We start from the raw sequence: 16,963 nt of genomic DNA, 5'->3' as shown, positions 1-16,963 counted from the left end.
ATGGGGACGGTGGACAGCGGCTACCCGCGCTCCCCGCGCGGCGCCATCAAGATCGCCCGCATGGTAGGGGCGGCGGGGACGGGGCGGGACGGGACGGGAGGCGCCGCGCGGGGACTTGCGGGGGGCTGGGCCCCGCAGCCGCGGCGGGAGCGGCTGCGGCGGAAAAGCAGAAGCGGGTCGGGGAGGTCGGGAGCGCTGGGGAGGCGCGCGCCGCGGCTGCGCGAGGCGGCCGGGAGCGCTGGGCTCCCTGCTGAGCCGCCGCCACCGGGGCGCCCCTCGGGCCACCCGCCGGGCCCCGCGCGAGCCGCCCCGAGCGCCCGCAGCGGGGGCGGGAGCGGCGGGAGGCGCCGTTAGCGACGGGTAACGGCCGCCAACGCTCCTGTCGTTTGTTGCTCCTTCAGCTCATGGCTCTGGCCGCCTTCATCTGCTTTGTTGTTTCACGGTCCCACGAAGCCTACACGGCGCTTGCGGTCATCGAAGTTATCGTCACCTTGCTGTTTTTCCTCCTGTACTTACTAAAACTAGATAAAAAGATGAAATGGCTCTTTTGGCCTCTGGCTGTAAGTATGGGGGTGCCCTTCTTAAAACGAACTGGATCTGTGCATGGAAGCACACACGGAAGATCTTTTCCTTTGGTTCTGTCATGATTTCTATACAGATAAAACACAAGTAGTACTTTGGTTTCACACCAGTTTTTCCCTATAGAGATCATGTTCTTTTGCATAAATTCTGTAATAATATGTTTATCGCAGTTAACAGTCTGTCCACTAATAAAGTTCATTTGTTTTTATTAGATTTTATTGTCACTTTACCCATCACAAATTAAACACATCTTTGTATTTAGATAATAATGAATTCTATTACCTTCTATTTTTTAAACTCCTGTTTTAATCTGTCACATTATACTCTGATTTTGTAGATTTCACTGCTAGAAAAAAAATCAAATGAAGATAGATCATCAGTGCTCGTTTTAACATCAAACCACTGGGTGTCACTGTAGATCATAACTGAGTATTAGTTTAATCTGGTTTTCATAGAGTAAGACAACTATTTTTTAATGACTCACACTACTTTCGGAGCTATTCATATTCTTCTTTAGGTATGTATTACAGAATAAATATTTTGCTTCCACTGGCTTTTTTCAGGACATTTTCAACTCGGTGATTGCAGCTGTGTTTCTCCTAATTGTGTGCCTGTTTGCCATAATAATCAAGACAAACTATGGGACGCTGGTTGGGGGAGTAAGTAGGAGAATTACTAATTAATTTATTAAATCATAAGGGAGACATGATTTGAATCTTGTGGTATACTTGCATTTTGAGCAGAACAGGGGAAAAAATGTCATGGAAGAATAAACTCAGAAGTTAGAAGACTATTTGAAGACAGGAGACTGAATGGATAGCTTGAAACAAACAAGTTTGGGCAAAATATTTGACATCTTTCATGCTAGGAGAAACAGACTTGCCCTTAGGCATGTTCTTAGAGCACGAACTGTTTTGAAGGTCTCTCTTCCTGAAAAGCTTGCCTTAGCCTTTCTCAGCAGATCAGATAATTTAGTTTCAAAATATTGACATGCTTCAATGAAAAAGTTTTGCATGCATGGGGAACTAGACTGACAGGCAAAAGCTGAGAAAGTCAGCTCTGCAGGGAATCCTGAGAGACAGCATTTTGCAAACACCTGCTTTTCTTTTTTTCCTTCCAGTTGTCTGCCTGAAGCTCTTTATTTTTAAAATATTTATATATGTTTTCCTCAGTTTCAGGTATGTTTCTAATTTAGAGCTTCTGAGAAGACAGGCAGTATTTTTTTTTTTCATTCTAGGCCTTTTTCTATCAATGTTGACTTCCGGCCAGATCTATTAAGTAGAGCAGCCCTTAAAGAAACAGCAGATTTTTCATTTTGGATGAAAGCATTGTCATGCATAAAACAGCATTAGCGTAGCTTTCAAGGAGGACACATTATTTCTAACTCTTCAGGCAAACATCAAACAAAATCAGAGTGTAGACTTATTATCACATCAAAAGAAAGTCACTTACATGAAAGGTTTATGTTAACTTTAATTAATTTATCAGCTGTCTCAAGTCATACATATAATTAGAAAGCCAGAACCAGCTTGGAGAGATGTAATCACTGCTTCTTTGAGAAGCTGTAGATGAGTCACTACAGTAAAAGGGATTATAAAATTTCACAGGAGACTCATATGAGAAAACTAACTTTATTGTTGTTACTTGCAGGTGTTTGGCCTTGTATTGCTTGTTCTGTGCATTGTAGATGCAGTTGTTCTTTTCCGCAAGATCAGCCTTAGTGGACCCAGAGAAAGGAATTATCCTACCAGATGAGAGCTTCTCTATTAGCTAAAGAGTAATTGTTCAATAAGGCATTTGTGTTACCATGTTCGTCTAAAAAATTTGTATTTTCATGTGTTCACTTTTGAATTGTCTGTGTATTTTTCTACCTTTTCACAAGTATTGTTCCTAAGTATTAATAATTCTTGCACTTAAGTATTTTCAGTGTTGCAGTTTTGCTGATTTAAGCATCACAGTTTTTCTAAAGACTTTTTTCCCACAGATTAAAATGTAATCTTAAAATTGTCTTCCTCTAATAAAAAAATGAAAATACAAATGAGCCTAACTAGATTAGTTATCAATATTTATTAAATACAGTAAAAATTGCTTGATTTGCTGTGCCAGCAAACCCCCGTGGGAGCGGTTCTTTTCACCCATACTCTTGCTCCGCGCTCTGCGGATCCGCCTTGCGGCTCCCGGGTGTCTCGGACCACGTATTTAGTGACCAACACCTTCTCGTCCCCACGTCCTGGGGGGCTGTGGGGCCCGGCGCCCTGAGGCGCGGGGCGTTGCCGCCCTGGTGACCGTTAGTGCGGGGCGCGAGGCGCTGCCCTGGTGACCGTTAGTGTGGGGCACGGGGTGGTGCCCTGGTGACCATTAGTGGGGGGCGCGAGGCGCTGCTGCCCTGGTGACCGTTAGTGCGGGGGGGCTGCTGCCCTGGTGACCGTTAGTGCGGGGCACTGCTGCCCTGGTGACCGTTAGTGGGGGGCGCGGGGCGCTGCTGCCCTGGTGACCGTTAGTGCGGGGCGCTGCCGCCCGGCGCCCTGAGGCGCGAGGCGCTGCCCTAGTGACCGTTAGTGCCCGGCGCGGGGCGCGGCGGCTGCCGCGACGCCTGTGGCGCGGGCGGAGCGCGGCGCGGGGCGCAGCCCCTCGAGCCGCCCCCGGCTTTGGGGATGCTGCAACTTTTTTATTTTTTCACGTTTCCGCAGTGTCACGATTTCCGTTTCCCTCCTTCAAAGGAGGAAACGAAAAAAAAAAAAAAAAAAAAAAAAAAAAAAAAAAAAAAAAAAGACTGGAGCGCGGGCTGGAGGCGCCGCTCGCAAGCCGGGGCCATGGAGCAGCCCGAAGCGGAGGGCGCCGCCGAGCCCGGGCTCCGCGCGCTCCTGTCGCCCCACGACCTGCTGCGCTCCCGCAAGGGGCAGCTCCTGCTCGCCGAGTCGGTAAGGCCGGGCCGCCTGGCGGGGTTGCGGGCCGGGCCGCGCGGGGCTGCGGCCGCCAGGGTGCCGCTGCCTGAGGGATGTGCCTGCCCCCGGGCCTCCAGAGCGCGGAACGACCCTTCCGCCGCGCAGCGTCCAGGCGGCGCCGGGCACGGGGCTGCGGAGCACGCGGGCCCCAGAGCCCCCGCTAGCTGGAGCTCCGCGCTCCCCAGCAACTGCCGCTGCACTTGGCCGCCCCGGGGCACACGCACGGGGCTCACGCCGAAGCTCCGGCCGCGGCGCTGCGTGCAGCGCTGGCCGCGCGCCCTCCCATCCACATGTCAGGGCTGCCCGCGGGTCCTTGTCGCCTGTGACTGCCGCCGTTCGCCTTTCGGTGCTACATGCGGAACATCGGCCGCGCTTGCGGAGCTGCCGAGGTCGAAGAGGAGGCAGAAAACCTGCCCTCCTCATCAGAAGCATCCGGCAGTCAGGGGTTTCGTGTTGCTGGGGAGTTAATGGACTGAAATTAGAGTTTCAGTGGCATCATTTATAGTAGAAACCATGAGAAATATAAAAATAAGATCTCAGTCTTAGCTGGTGTGTCAACTGTTGAGGAGCCAGTAAACAGGCAAAATAGCAAGGCAGCCCAACCCCACAGTCAGGAATGTGGGGCACCAATAAGATTTTTAATGTGTTTCTGGCTTCTCTGATATTAGCTCAGGGTAGAAAACAAATTCAAGGAACACAAAGCAAAGGCAGGGGTGACCGGTAGGCAGCACACCTGGTCCCTGGCTGCTGTACCCTACAGTAACCTATGGACAAGGAGGTAACAAGTGGCTGAATTGGCCTCCTCCCAGGACACCCCTGCGAGGTTGTAGCCCCCGCGCCAGCCTGGGATAGGAAGAGAGGTGAAACAGCTGGAAAAGGAGAGACTTTGGAAAAGCATTACAGTATTCAGGAAGTAAGGATGAATCCTGGGACTAGAAACAAAAGCCTTATGCTCCATGGTTGTAGATAGTAGTTTCACTGGGAATTCTTCTAAATTCCTGGCAAATCCACCCCTCGTCTACCTTAGTATTTATGCAACAGCTGTTGCGGGCAAAAATAAAGTGCTGCGCTTTAGGAGATAGTAAAGTGAAACTAACTTTGCTCCTTTTGCTTATGTTTTTGTTTCTTATACAACCTTACAGCCAGCAAATTAAGATTTTGAGGCAGCCTGGCTTTTCAATGTGCATGAGAGGTGACGTATTTGAGGAGCAGTGGCTTGGTCATGGGATCAGACTCTCCCTTTTGTTGTCATAGAGAAGCACTGATTAGACTTCCTTGGGGTAATAAAAAACTTCTCTGTCTTGACAAAACAAGGATTTATTCTTTGTAAGGCCACTCATGTCTTTCTGAGGGGCTGGCTAACAGCAGCTGTAAGATCCCATCAGTGGGAGCTGCAGCGCGAGCTTTCTGCACGCGCCTCACAGGCCAGCCCACACACTTGCATGTCATTTCTTGGCAGAAGGGAGGCAGCAGTAGTTCCCCTCTGCTTGTGTCAGCTTTACCAGGAGAAACTGCTGAAGACAACACAGACCCCTGAACCACAGTCCACAAACAGTTAAAGAAATAGAGTGCCAAACGATTCGAGACAAATCCAACATAGCATATAGTCCTGTATTTCAGATTTGTATTTGCTGAGTGTTCACTTCTGCTTTAACACAGTACAAACGTTGGGAGGAGTTTTGCATACATGTATGCAAGTAACAGTAATGAGATACAGATCTTGAATACTGTATATATATTGAATACTTGAATATATATTAATCATAATGGGGTTCTCAGTATTGCTGATGAATATCTCTATCATATTATTATTCAGCAGCTTGACAAGTCACAAGAAATATGCTTTAGTTATGAGTCTTGAAAGTCATGCAAATACCAACATGTCTGCAGGTAGGTTAGAGATTCCTTGCTCAGCTACAGAAACTGTCAAACTATTCTTTCAACACTCAAAAGGAAAACTATTCATATAGAAAAAAGTTATCATCAGAGGAAAGAACCAACTCATAAATATCTTGCCCAGGGTGTATGGTTATGTTACTTCTCTTTCTATGGCAAAAAGGAACGTAAATCAGCTTAAGCCAGTTCCCACAACTTACTTGGTAGAAGCAGCTCTATAAAAGCCATGATTTTTGTTCAATAGAAGCAGCTGGCAAATTGACAGTTTAGCTGTCACAAACACTAAACAGACTAACTCAAACCTTATAAATTAACTGTCACACTCACCCTTTCCTATTCCCTTAGCTTGCGCTGCTCCCCGTCATGATAAACACCAGGAGATAATCTGGACTTTCTTTGAAACAAGGACAACCAAAACTTTAATCCTGGCAGTAGGCAGCCACGGAGGCTGAAGTCTTGAGCCCGCTGTGTATAACACACCAGTAAAACCTACCCAGCCCAGCACAGGGCCAGAGAGAAGGACCCAACCAGATGCTCCCTGCAGCTCCACACCAACCCATCCCAAAGGAGCCAGACAGCCGGAAGAGGAGCTGGGCTGCCAGGCTCCGCAGGCACAGCTCTCCATGTTGGCACGGAATTTAATTGCTGCAGCACTTTCCCCCCCCCCCCCAATAATGCTACACACATTTTTTTCTGAAAGGGGAAACATATTTACTCACAGTATTCAGATATAATTTTTGCATCAGCCTGTAAACTGTGCTGCATGGGCTGCTAATTCTGGGAATTTCAGTACTTCTTTCAGAACAAGTTAAATTGGTGATGAAACTAATCATTGCTAGAAGCTCATTATAATCTCAAATTTTATTCAGAAAAGGAAGGATTTTTACCCTGCTCCTTTTCCTTTTGATCTTCCTACCTTATTATTTTTTTTATTCCACCTAGGGTGGTACAAAGAAACTGTAACATCAAATACATGTATACTCCTGATCCTATTTATTCCTCTATCTTGATCCTTCATTTTTTAATCTTCCCTCTTTCTGTGCCAGGTTAATATTTTTCTCCTCAGTTTCTTTTCCCTTTTCATTCTCCCCCTAAATCTATTATTTCTTCCAAACATTTAAAACGCTCCTGTCTTAAACTACTAATTTTTCTCCAATACTCAAGTTACCATCTTGAAGGTCAGCATAAGATTCATGCTGTGTTCTCCCTAACAAGAGATTTATTTTTCAATTCCCCTGCCCTATGCTAGAATCATATAACAGCCACACTCAGACCTGCCACCCCCAGATGTCATTTATGCATTCAGCTTCTCATCTCAGCCATTTCAGTCAAGCACTCATGACTGTCCTGGTGATTATTTTAATTGACATCTCCTTATTCCCCACCTCTGAAGCCACTATGCAGTGGCACTACAGATTTTCTCATAGAAATATAATACAAATAAACACAGCTGTCTTTCAACATGTGTAACGTGTGGTGACATAACAGATGTAGAAATCATTGTTCCTGTTTTCTTTCTCTTTTCCTGCCTTTTCCTTTCTTTTCAGTCTTCTCTGAAGGGAGCTTCATAGCTGAAACTGGAGCTGCTTTGTGTAAAGCCTCCTTTGAAGATGCGCAAGCCCGGTGCCCTCTACCAGGTCTGTACCCCAGGGACCAGCCTGCAGCTGGTTCTGTGGGCAAGGAGAACTTCACCTCCATGACAAACACACTCTGCTGCTCTGAACAGCAGAGACTTCTAAATGTTTTCCTCCTTCTCTATGAATAAACAACAACAGACACGTTGTCCAGACGAGATCACCACTGGCCACTTGTTAAAATATTTCAGCATGTTGCTCTTTCCGCAGACAGGAGCGCGCAGCCAGCACGCAAGGTGCCTGGCTCTGTACAAGGGTTCAGCTTTGCCAGCATCGCACAGGGCCCAGTGCATTGCAGGGGGTGTTTGCTCTGCACAAAAGCCTTGTGTTCTGCCCATGAGCTCATTGCTGCTGCAGTCCTCCCCTAAGGAACACATTGTTTTCTAGACATTCTAACTAATAATATTTTATACCTTGAATAAGGTATAACCTGGATATGCCTGGTAGTGCCTGGCTTTTATAATTATCACTATTAACGATTTAATAAGCCCAGGAATACTGCTAAGTACTACTGATTAAGTAATTATTACTTGTGATAAGTATTGCATTTTTCAAATAACATTATTTTCCAAAGTAGGCACATTCCCAATGGTGATAAAGATGCCCAGTGAAAAGCCAGGGCTCTTTTTGGCATTTTTTTTTTTTTTTTTTTTTAAATCCTACCCTTTCCTGACTATGATGAGATCCTGCTCTTTACTTTGTGCACTCAAACTTTCTGTTCAGACTCTTAGTTGCTCTAAGTGATGAGGATGTAATCCTAGGGGACAGGGCGGAACACAGTTTAAATACAAATTAACAAAACTGAAAAACCCACTTTTTTTGTACGTGTGTGTGTATTTTTCTCCTCCTCCCACCTCCCTAGCCCCAAAGCAGAAGTTTGACTCTAAAGTGCTAGAACTGAACTTGTAACTGGGCTGAGCCTTTACTTCTCTTCTCAGCATAAATACAGAGAACTGTCAGAGAAAAGAAAAATGACAAGACCCAGTTGATTGACCTTTCTCTAAACACCGTTTTATAAGCTCAGCTTCTGAGGAAAAAGGTGTGAAACAAGTTTATCAGGCAGTACATCACTTAATAGTCTTTAAGCTGTAAGATCAAGCTATAATCTCAAGGTTGCTTTGAGTTCTTCGGAGCAACATTTCAATCCCTAGCTGTTTGCCTCAAAGACTTGAAATTTGCAAAAGTAAATAAATAAGTGTTCCGTATTTCTACAAGTACAAAATGGAGCTCAAATTGTTGTGTTGTGGAAGGAAGGGTCCAACTATCATTTTTCTAAATGACATCAAATGTTCCAACTGGTAGCACTGCAACTAAAAGGTCAGACAAGATAACAACATGCTGATTTAGATTTATAATTCAGAAAGACAGTAATATGTAATACGTGACACTGCCCAGGAAGTTCATATGTGCCACCTGCCAGAAGGGGAAAGAAGGATAAGGAAGAGGCATGAGCGATGTGGTTAAAAGTGGGCAGCTCTGTGGGAGCCTGCCCTGCTCCTGTCCCCAAGGCACCGTCCCACCTCAGGGCTGTATCATGACAACCAGGCAAACAGAAAGAAAAGCAACAAAAGGGTGCAACTCAGCCTATCACCTCACATAGCCCTCAGACGCCGCCTCCCTCTTGTTTCACTTGTTCTTTCCTGTCTTTCCACTTCCTTTTTGAGGGAAAGGAAGGACTTCTAGCTTTGCCTAAATGCAGGCTGTAAAAATCTCAAAATACTTTCTCATCTTCATGCTCAAAATCTGGTCACTTGATGAATGTTATTTCCCTAAGTGCTAATATAAAGTGTTCTCAGGCCTCTTCAGGTTCTGAATGCCCCTGAAATGAGGATTTATAGGAGCACAATTCTCACTCTGAGAAATGTTAACTTTTACAATTAACATCAACAATTAAATGGACTTCCCACAATTCAAGGGGATTTTAATCTGGTCCTTACATGCACTGCATGTGCACCATAGGACACTTGAGCACTAAAGAAAAAAGTGGAGAAGAGCAGAAAGCACCAGGCAGCCAGGCAGCAGTGGTATCTGTGGTAGCACAGAGCACAGTGTGTGCCCGGGCCCGAGCTCTGCCTGCAGCCAAGGGTTTGCCTGGTGCAAGCAGCTGTTCTGACTAGTTGTGGCAATGGACAGTTCTCTTCTCCCAAACGGCTGCTTCTCCAAGTAGGACTACAACAGAAGGCTGACCCATTCAGTCTGATCCTTCTGGCTCTTCAGCAGCTTACTTTTAAGCTGAGCAGAACGTCTGCAGCCGCTAGAGCAGAGTGCACTGGGGAGCCCCGGCACCGCAGCACTTTCTGTTCACATCCTGAGCTGGGCTTCAGCTCAGGCAGCAGCCAGGCCAGCTCTGGGCGCACAGTGAGGAGGACAGCCGGAACTGGCAGCTTCTGCCTCTCTGCTTCAGACGCCAGCACAGTCCTACTAGTATTTCTGCAGCTGGTGGGGGACAGCAGCACCCCAATACAATTAATATCCAACCTACTATCTCAATTTCAGAGAGGAACTGCCACATAAAAGGACCAGCAGCAAACGAAGAGAAGATGGAAAAACAAAACAAACAAACAAACTCCAAAAAAACAGCCTTGGTAGAACCATGACTTAACATCTGGTCTAGCTAGACCAGGGCTTCAGCTATTGCTAGAAAAAGACTCTTATCAGTTTTCCTACATATTCAGATACCTTGATATAGAGAGTTACTGATGTAATTAGTATCACTTAGCCCATCTGCCTAGTGCATAAGAACTGCAGGAAATTACGTGTTATTTAAAAATATACTTTTAAGTAACTAATTCCTGTCCAGAATTGGAGTTGGATGCAAGCTAGACTGTCAGCATTACCAATACAAAAACTTGCTCTCTTCTCAAATGCAACACTCGTGTTACCACATCAACCAGAACAGAAATCAAAGTGAGTGATCACATGCTACGTATCTGAAATTTGTCTCTTTATCTTCTTTTCCCCCTATAATAGTCAAAAAAAGCCAGGTGGGACCTTACCTGTGGGAATCCTGAGACCAGGTTAAAGCAGCTGAAGGTGAAATTACAAAGAGATTACAAAACAGCAAGGAGATAAACAATCTGCTACATTATCTATACCGTTACTCTCCAAAACACTTAAATATCACTAAAGCAAAGCAGCCTACAGCGGAAGACTAAAAACAAAGACTTACAGAAAACACAGATTAATTAGTTCTAAAGACTTTTCTATGGTGGTAGGCTTTTTTCCTTTAAACTCAGAGATGAATACTGAGTTACTTTGGGCTATCTGAGCAATGACTTGGCTTGCCGGTAAGAGCTCCCGAGCTCAACAGCTCGCAGCCCTGCCTGCTTGCTTGGTGATGCTCGGCTCCAATTGCAGAATTGGGCGGTCAAAGTGGTTTACAAGTCAGGGCAAATCATTGGCTCAGAGGTGTAACCCCACAGAGCTTTCTGCAAATGCAGTCTCAATGCATTGAAACAAACAAACTTGCTTAAATTTATACCATGCTAAGCAAGAGAATTCCTTTGGCCCCAAAAGCAACAGGAAGAAACAAGATATGCCATCCTAGCAGTACAGACACATGAAAGCAAACTAAGGCTTCAAAAATGTTCAGAGCTGCCTGGGGCTCTGCTATTCCCTGCTGATAACTAGTGTTTTCCCTTGTCCTTTAGGTGCTGTCGTTTATCATCTTTATCTGCTACATTGCATCCTCAGCTGCCTCATTTATGATGGCACCGCTTTTAGAATTTCTGCTGGCGCTGTTCCTTTTTTTTGCCTACGCCTCTAAGCTTAATGAGAAGTTTAAAGGACTCTACTGGCCTTTGTCGGTAAGTGAAATGTAAACACAAATTTAATTGTACAGTATGAGGTAATATGAGTAAAGGGATTATAGCAAATTTGGGGCTATATTATCTGTTAATAAAAATATTGCAGTCAGTCATTTAAATCATGCTATTCTGCATTCGCTAGTGTTCTAGGCGTTGACAGAAACTGTATTTTTATTACAGCACAGAACTTACATATTATTCTGGGTGAATGGCTTTGGGCTGAATATTCACAAGCCAGCAGCACCCATTAACCTGAAGTCCTTTTGTAGTGTAGCCCTTACAAACTGGGCATACCAAGGCATGCTGTGTAGAGTAATGTGTATACGTCACTAAAATACTTTGGACTTTCCAAGTGGGAAATGCAGCTCCAGTGTCACAGGGACATGGAAACAAATAGCTCAGGGTTGTTAAGCAGGCAAACCCTGGAACACACAGAGGAGAACACTGGCTATTCCTGGGGAAATTCTCAGGTTTTTAATTGCAGGCAACTACTTGGAAATTGGCCACTGGGTGTCTCTGTTGCTTCAAACTCAGATTGTAAAGGCAGCATTTACCTAGCAGTACAAAGTATTTCAAAAATGCCAACCCAGTTCATTAGGATAAGTGTAGCAATAGCTTGTTATAGTGAGACTTGCATTACAGCCCTTCATGTATAAAACCAAAATGGGAGAAACCCTTTGTGGATTGAAACAACAGCAGCCACACAGTTTGTGTGATTTGCAACTGGTAATCTCAGTTACATTGATTTCCTATTGTAAAAATGCATCTGATTCCTCAACACACACACACACACACACACAGACACACACACCCAACACCTTCATGTTTACTATATTCACTACATCCAGCCTCAAAATATAGGTAACTGACCTTGCTGTGACTTCAGAGGAATCAGGCTTCTTGTAGGACTTGTGTTTTAAGACAGTATCTTATTCATCCATCTGTTCTGGAAAGGCCAAAGATTAATTGTGAACAGAAGTCAAAATACAATTCTGCCAGCTCACAAGGCAAACACCGGGCCTGAGAATCACTGTTCATTGTTTTCTGCATGGTTGAGAGTTTGCTTTTTTGCTCCAGCACATCCCTGCCAGCATCACAGGGCACCACCCTGCCCTAAAGAGCTACAGCATCAGCCCCAAGCAGCACCTGTTTCTATGGTAACAACAGGTAAAATCATTTCGTGGCAGCAACCAAAGTTCCACTTATAAAATTACCCTTTATACTGTGTGTAACACTAAACAAAATGTTTAGTTCCTAAACAGTACAGACAAGGCAAAAATTTTTTTTAAGAGAAAGTGCCAAAACAAGCATGCACTTGTGGACTTTTCAGTGTTGCCTTCTCCCCATAAAAAAAGGGCACAGTCTCCCAACAACGTTTTGTACCAAAGTAGTTCTGTTTCAAGATGAAACTTTCTAACACTCCTCACTAGGCTTTGCTGTATTTCCAAAGGAAACACAACAGAAAGAGGTCCTTTCTCAGTCAGAAGAAAGGTCTGTCTGACACAAGCATGCTAAAGGAGGATTTCTACCAACATCTGTAAGAGCAGAGGCTAATGCCAAGATTCCAGTCATCTCTCATTTATAAATATTTCCCAGATGAACAATTCACCCACTATAAAATACCAGACTGTAGTTACATTCGAGTATCAGGCAAGTCCAATGAGATAACATCAAAGGTTTTTATTATTTGTAAAATTATTCTTGGAGGAGTTTGTATGTCGGAATAACACGACTAATCTGACAAAGCAACATCTTTATTTTACAGGATTTCTTGCGGTGTGTCACTGCTGCTATTATTTACTTTGCCATCTCAATTGCAGCCGTCTCAAAATATTCTGATGGAGCATCTAAAGCAGCAGGAGTAAGTAGACATGAGCTTTCTGCTTGTGTATTTTGCATATAGACATACTTCAGAAATGATTCAACTCTGCCTTTGTTACAATTAATAAGTTTCTTCAAAATATTGAAAATTAGACTGAGATTTGCCTAAAACAAGAAAAAAATGGTCCATTTTAGAAAAGAAGATTTTATATCAATGACCATCACTTCTCATCCTTCATATCCATTTATCCATTTTTGAAAGGAACATCAAGAATATCGAATGAAAAAATAACTAAATAAAAAAGAACCAAGCCTGGAACTACTAAGTACAGTGTAAATTTTTAAAAATTAAGCAATTTTAGTCTTGTGCCTCTATTATACATTTTTATGTGGAAGAGGTGAAACAAAACCCCCATGATTTTACTCTCATATAGAATGTCTCCAGGATAGAGACCATCCAGGAAAGTCCCTTAATCATCAGCATTTTGTGTTCAGAAATAAGATACTGCCTCACTATCTGCAACTTGACTCTAAGCATGAATAATATATGCAACAAACAAAATTTCCATAATTCTTTTAAAAAAATACATGAGAAAATTAGCCAGTACTGGTCGCCAGCAGCCTTGACCAAGAAATTCCAAGTCCTACATAATTGCAATACAAAGATCTTATTTCTTATGGTACTGTGTTCAGAGATGGAGCAGACCATGCAGCATTTATTCTACTTTATTTGACTGAAAATTGCCTATTTTGCCAGACTGCTTGTTCTTTGACACCAAGTAGGTAACTCCAGAAACACTGTACCTCAATCCATTTCCATCTACAAATAGACATGTAACCTTGCAATCTAGTTGTGAAAATAAAAGAAAAAAAATAAAAGGCCAAGACATTTCTAGGGAAACGTAGGTTATGCCTCTATGTGAACAGAGTGCTGGGAACACACCAGTCGGTTCTCCTGTAGCTCCATGGGTCACAAGGTGCCAGGGAGCAATCACCTCTCTGGAAGAGCACAGTCCCAATTCAGGCCCAAGTGTTCCCCAACAATTTTTCTTGTTTCAGTTATGCTTATACTGGTTTGTCACTGATGACTGACATACTATGTTGACGATAGTATCATTTTGCTATTTTAGGTGTTTGGATTTATTGCCACAATAGTGTATGCCATTGATTTCTACGTAACCTTCAACGACCTGGTTACATTTCTCAAACAAGGCACTTCCAGTCCCCCTGAAGGGCGCAAGTCAGATGGTAGGTAACTTGTCACGTTTCGGTTACACAAGCTGGTAACATGAGACTTTCCTGTACTTCACACTTCACAGGGGTGAAGTCTTTCTGAGTCTCAAGTCTCAAACTTGGTAAGAACTTGTTGTAAGAACTGGTTGTATCCTTCGTTACTTAAACCTTCTATGCCTCAACTATGCTGTATTATGAAGCTGCTGAGTCTTCATAATGCAAAACAACTGGAATTCTACTCAGTTATCAAGATACTAGCAAGCTGAGAATTTAAAGTTTTGCTGCATCTGATTTTCAAAGTCTCCATATACAATTATAAAAATTACTCTGTCACATAGACTTTTTCCATACATCAAAATGTCTTGGTCTAAAAATAAACATTATCTTTTAAACAAATATTTAATTCATAATTAGCTCCCAATAACTCAATATTTCCTAATAACTTAATAATTGTTCCTGCTTTTAATATGTAATAGCTCCTTTCTCTTTATTGTACTACTACAACTTACTCAGTGCCAAGTTTTGCCCATCTGTGGACAAATAGCCTTGAAATCTAGCGGTCACACTTTGCATAAAAGGAACAAGACTGTTTCCTAATTTCCTTCTAATACAGGAGATACGGAACGGACTACCTCAGATCAGGCAGCTCCATTTAGGCAACGCTGAAAAGATCAGATCTTTATGTAGAAGTATTTGAGCTCTAACCTGTTTCTAGCGAAGTCAGAACACAGTCTACACAGCAGTACAAGTCAAAATCCCTGTAATGCTACATGTTGCATAAAGGCAGATCTAAAAAACTGCATTTAAATATGTAAAATGTAGGAAATCCACACAGAATCCTAGAGGGCATACAGTGATGCTAACAGACTTTTCGAGGTATTTTAGCAGGCAGCTAAGTGCTTTGTAAGCTTTAGGCCAAAAAGAGAGTTCAAGGGAAGAAGAAGATTTACAGGAACAGCCTGTTGGAAAGACTAGAAACTTAACTCTGCAACTGGAAGCTGCTGCAGAACGAGACTAGGCTGCCTAGGGTATGCACATAGGCGAAGATTCGGTTTTGTTTTCTTGAAGATAGAAAGACAAATGCACGAGCTCACAAAACCTGAAGTCACTCGGCTTTACATCAGTTACGTGTCAATGGAAGGGCTCAGCCCTGCAGGGTGGCTCCTCTGGCACGAAACTCCCGTTCCTGCTGCACTCTTGGATGCGGGGGCTGCAACCCCTGATTATCTTTGCCAACGCAGCTTCAGGCTCGGGCAGGATGTGCCTATAGGCTCATCAGGATTGCTTAACATCTCTAAATTTCTTACTTGCAGATGGCAGTGTGCAACTGTGCCTACAGGCAGACAGCAAAATTCTAGTACAGGAAGCACTTCTGAGGCAAATTTCCTCGTGGTTGCACTAACATCTTTTCACCCCCTTCTGTTTGAACTGTTACTCTCTATGCTGCAGCAGCCTCAGCTCACACCACTTCTCAGCAGCATTTCTCAAATCCTCTGAAACACCATTTAAGGCTGCATCACTGTCACTTCACAAGCCTTTTCTTAAATATCCTCTGGAGCAGACACCGTAGAAACAACAGATCTCTATAAGCAAGAGCTAAAGCGGAGATCTCGTTTTCATTTTTTTGCTATTTTTTATTTTTATTTATTTATTTTTAAGTTTCAGATGAAGACTCTGATTCCAATTCTGACTGAAGAGCAAGACAGCAATGAACTGTGAAGGGAAGATGACCAAGCTCTTTCCTCTTTACTGAACATGCTGCCAATGGAGATACTTCCCTGTTTACTTTTGGTATCCTATTTTCACCTCATGGCTTATGGAACCACCACAGCATAGGGCAGTGGTGTGGCAGACTATTCAATAACATTGAACACTCCTTCAGAACTAATAATTTTAAAGTAGTTCAATCTGTAACACAGGTCTGTTTTCAAACAAACATCCCAGTTCTCCCTTTCTCTTCTTTACTCAGCTCTACAATACAGTGAGCAAACAGGAACAGAGCATTTTCAATTTATAGCAGAGCTTTTAATATGCTTTCTTAATTCCAAATCTTTAACACTTGAAAACTTTTATACTTCTTGCTGTGCCAAAGCTGAGAGGCAGAGAATGCCTCTACTTTATATTTTTCAAGATTATCTAACAAATAGCATTTCTTAAAATTCTAAATATTCCATTATCTCAAGCATTGCAGGCACGGATTATAGCTGATGTGCCGGTTTCAATGCATTCACATCCACCACCTGGATGCGATAAAAAAAAATGACAACTGGAAATCTGCACCAGGATCAATCTCAAAGGATAACTGTGCCAGGTTAGCTGCTTCATGGGACATTTAATTCCGCTTTTTTAAGCTGCTCAGATGGGATCACATCTCACCCTTGCAGCTCACCAGAGGCACCAGGCAGGGCAGGAGTGGCTGCACCAACCCCCCTTGGCGGGAAGCCCTTGGACGTGGCTGTGCGAGGCCCTCGCTCGCCAAGCGCCTCCCTGGGATGCTGCCCGCCGGCCAAGCCAAGGGCTGTGGCGCGAGGAGCCCGCCTGGCTTTGAGCTCAAGCTCGAGCTCAGTGGCCCTGGCCCTGCAGCGGGGAGCAGGGCTGCACGTGGGCCACTCACCCAAGAGGACCCAGAGTGGCGCAAAACAGATGATGGCTTCTGTAAAACTCAGGACACCCAGGCCCTGGGAGGGCAATACTCCCTTCCCCGGGTGAAGATGCAAAAACCAACCTCCAACCTAAAGAATGTCTCTGCAGTGAAATTCATTTTCCCAGTCCCCTGGTTTTTTGTTTCTTTGTTTTTTTTTTTTATTATCATTATTACTTTTTAACTCTCCTTTGGAAGGACACAATTTATCTCTCATAGGTCTAGTAATTTGGGGGGGGAAAAAAACCCTTCAACTTTAACTTTTTTTTCCATGGGTAGCACAACCTGCCTTGAAATATTTGTGTCCATATGCAAACACACCCTGCTCAGGCAAAAAGCATGGCCTGTCCCTCATCTATGGCACCCGATAGGTCTATTTCAGAAAAAAATTTATACATTAAAAAA

General features: G+C 43.8%; 2 protein-coding genes across 3 annotated transcripts; both read left to right on the top strand.

The window, feature by feature from the left end:
* Positions 1-2,563, top strand: LOC112945029 (chemokine-like factor). Its single transcript, XM_026036552.1, has 4 exons — positions 1-63; positions 402-560; positions 1,146-1,241; positions 2,233-2,563. The coding sequence occupies exons 1-4, from the start codon at positions 1-3 to the stop codon at positions 2,335-2,337; spliced, it is 423 nt and encodes a 140-aa protein (XP_025892337.1). The 3' UTR covers positions 2,338-2,563.
* Positions 2,564-3,353: 790 nt separating this feature from the next.
* On the top strand, positions 3,354-16,700 carry CMTM3 (CKLF like MARVEL transmembrane domain containing 3). Of its 2 annotated transcripts, XM_026036551.1 has the most exons (6): positions 3,443-3,503; positions 6,971-7,060; positions 10,708-10,863; positions 12,629-12,724; positions 13,815-13,932; positions 15,577-16,700. In XM_026036551.1, the coding sequence occupies exons 2-6, from the start codon at positions 7,034-7,036 to the stop codon at positions 15,609-15,611; spliced, it is 432 nt and encodes a 143-aa protein (XP_025892336.1). In that variant the 5' UTR covers positions 3,443-3,503; positions 6,971-7,033; the 3' UTR covers positions 15,612-16,700. The 2 variants fall into 2 exon arrangements, with proteins under 2 accessions (XP_025892335.1, XP_025892336.1); XM_026036550.1 differs by lacking the exon at positions 6,971-7,060 and having other exon boundaries at positions 3,354-3,503.
* Positions 16,701-16,963: the final 263 nt, after the last annotated feature.

This window comes from Nothoprocta perdicaria, unplaced genomic scaffold (genome assembly GCF_003342845.1).
Source record: "Nothoprocta perdicaria isolate Ctin4 unplaced genomic scaffold, notPer1 scaffold_18, whole genome shotgun sequence".
In the NCBI taxonomy this organism is placed as follows: domain Eukaryota; kingdom Metazoa; phylum Chordata; class Aves; order Tinamiformes; family Tinamidae; genus Nothoprocta; species Nothoprocta perdicaria.
Note: the sequence above shows the minus strand (reverse complement) of the source record. Positions and strands in the feature narration are given on the sequence as shown.

Excerpts from the sequence above, each read along its gene's own strand:
- LOC112945029 (XM_026036552.1), top strand. The coding sequence starts at position 1 with ATGGGGACGGTGGACAGCGGCTACCCGCGCTCCCCGCGCGGCGCCATC. Across the intron at positions 64-401 it reads CCATCAAGATCGCCCGCATG|CTCATGGCTCTGGCCGCCTT; the intron begins GTAGGGGCGGCG and ends TTGCTCCTTCAG. Across the intron at positions 561-1,145 it reads GGCTCTTTTGGCCTCTGGCT|GACATTTTCAACTCGGTGAT; the intron begins GTAAGTATGGGG and ends GGCTTTTTTCAG.
- CMTM3 (XM_026036550.1), top strand. The coding sequence starts at position 3,396 with ATGGAGCAGCCCGAAGCGGAGGGCGCCGCCGAGCCCGGGCTCCGCGCG. Across the intron at positions 3,504-10,707 it reads AGCTCCTGCTCGCCGAGTCG|GTGCTGTCGTTTATCATCTT; the intron begins GTAAGGCCGGGC and ends CTTGTCCTTTAG. Across the intron at positions 12,725-13,814 it reads GAGCATCTAAAGCAGCAGGA|GTGTTTGGATTTATTGCCAC; the intron begins GTAAGTAGACAT and ends TTGCTATTTTAG.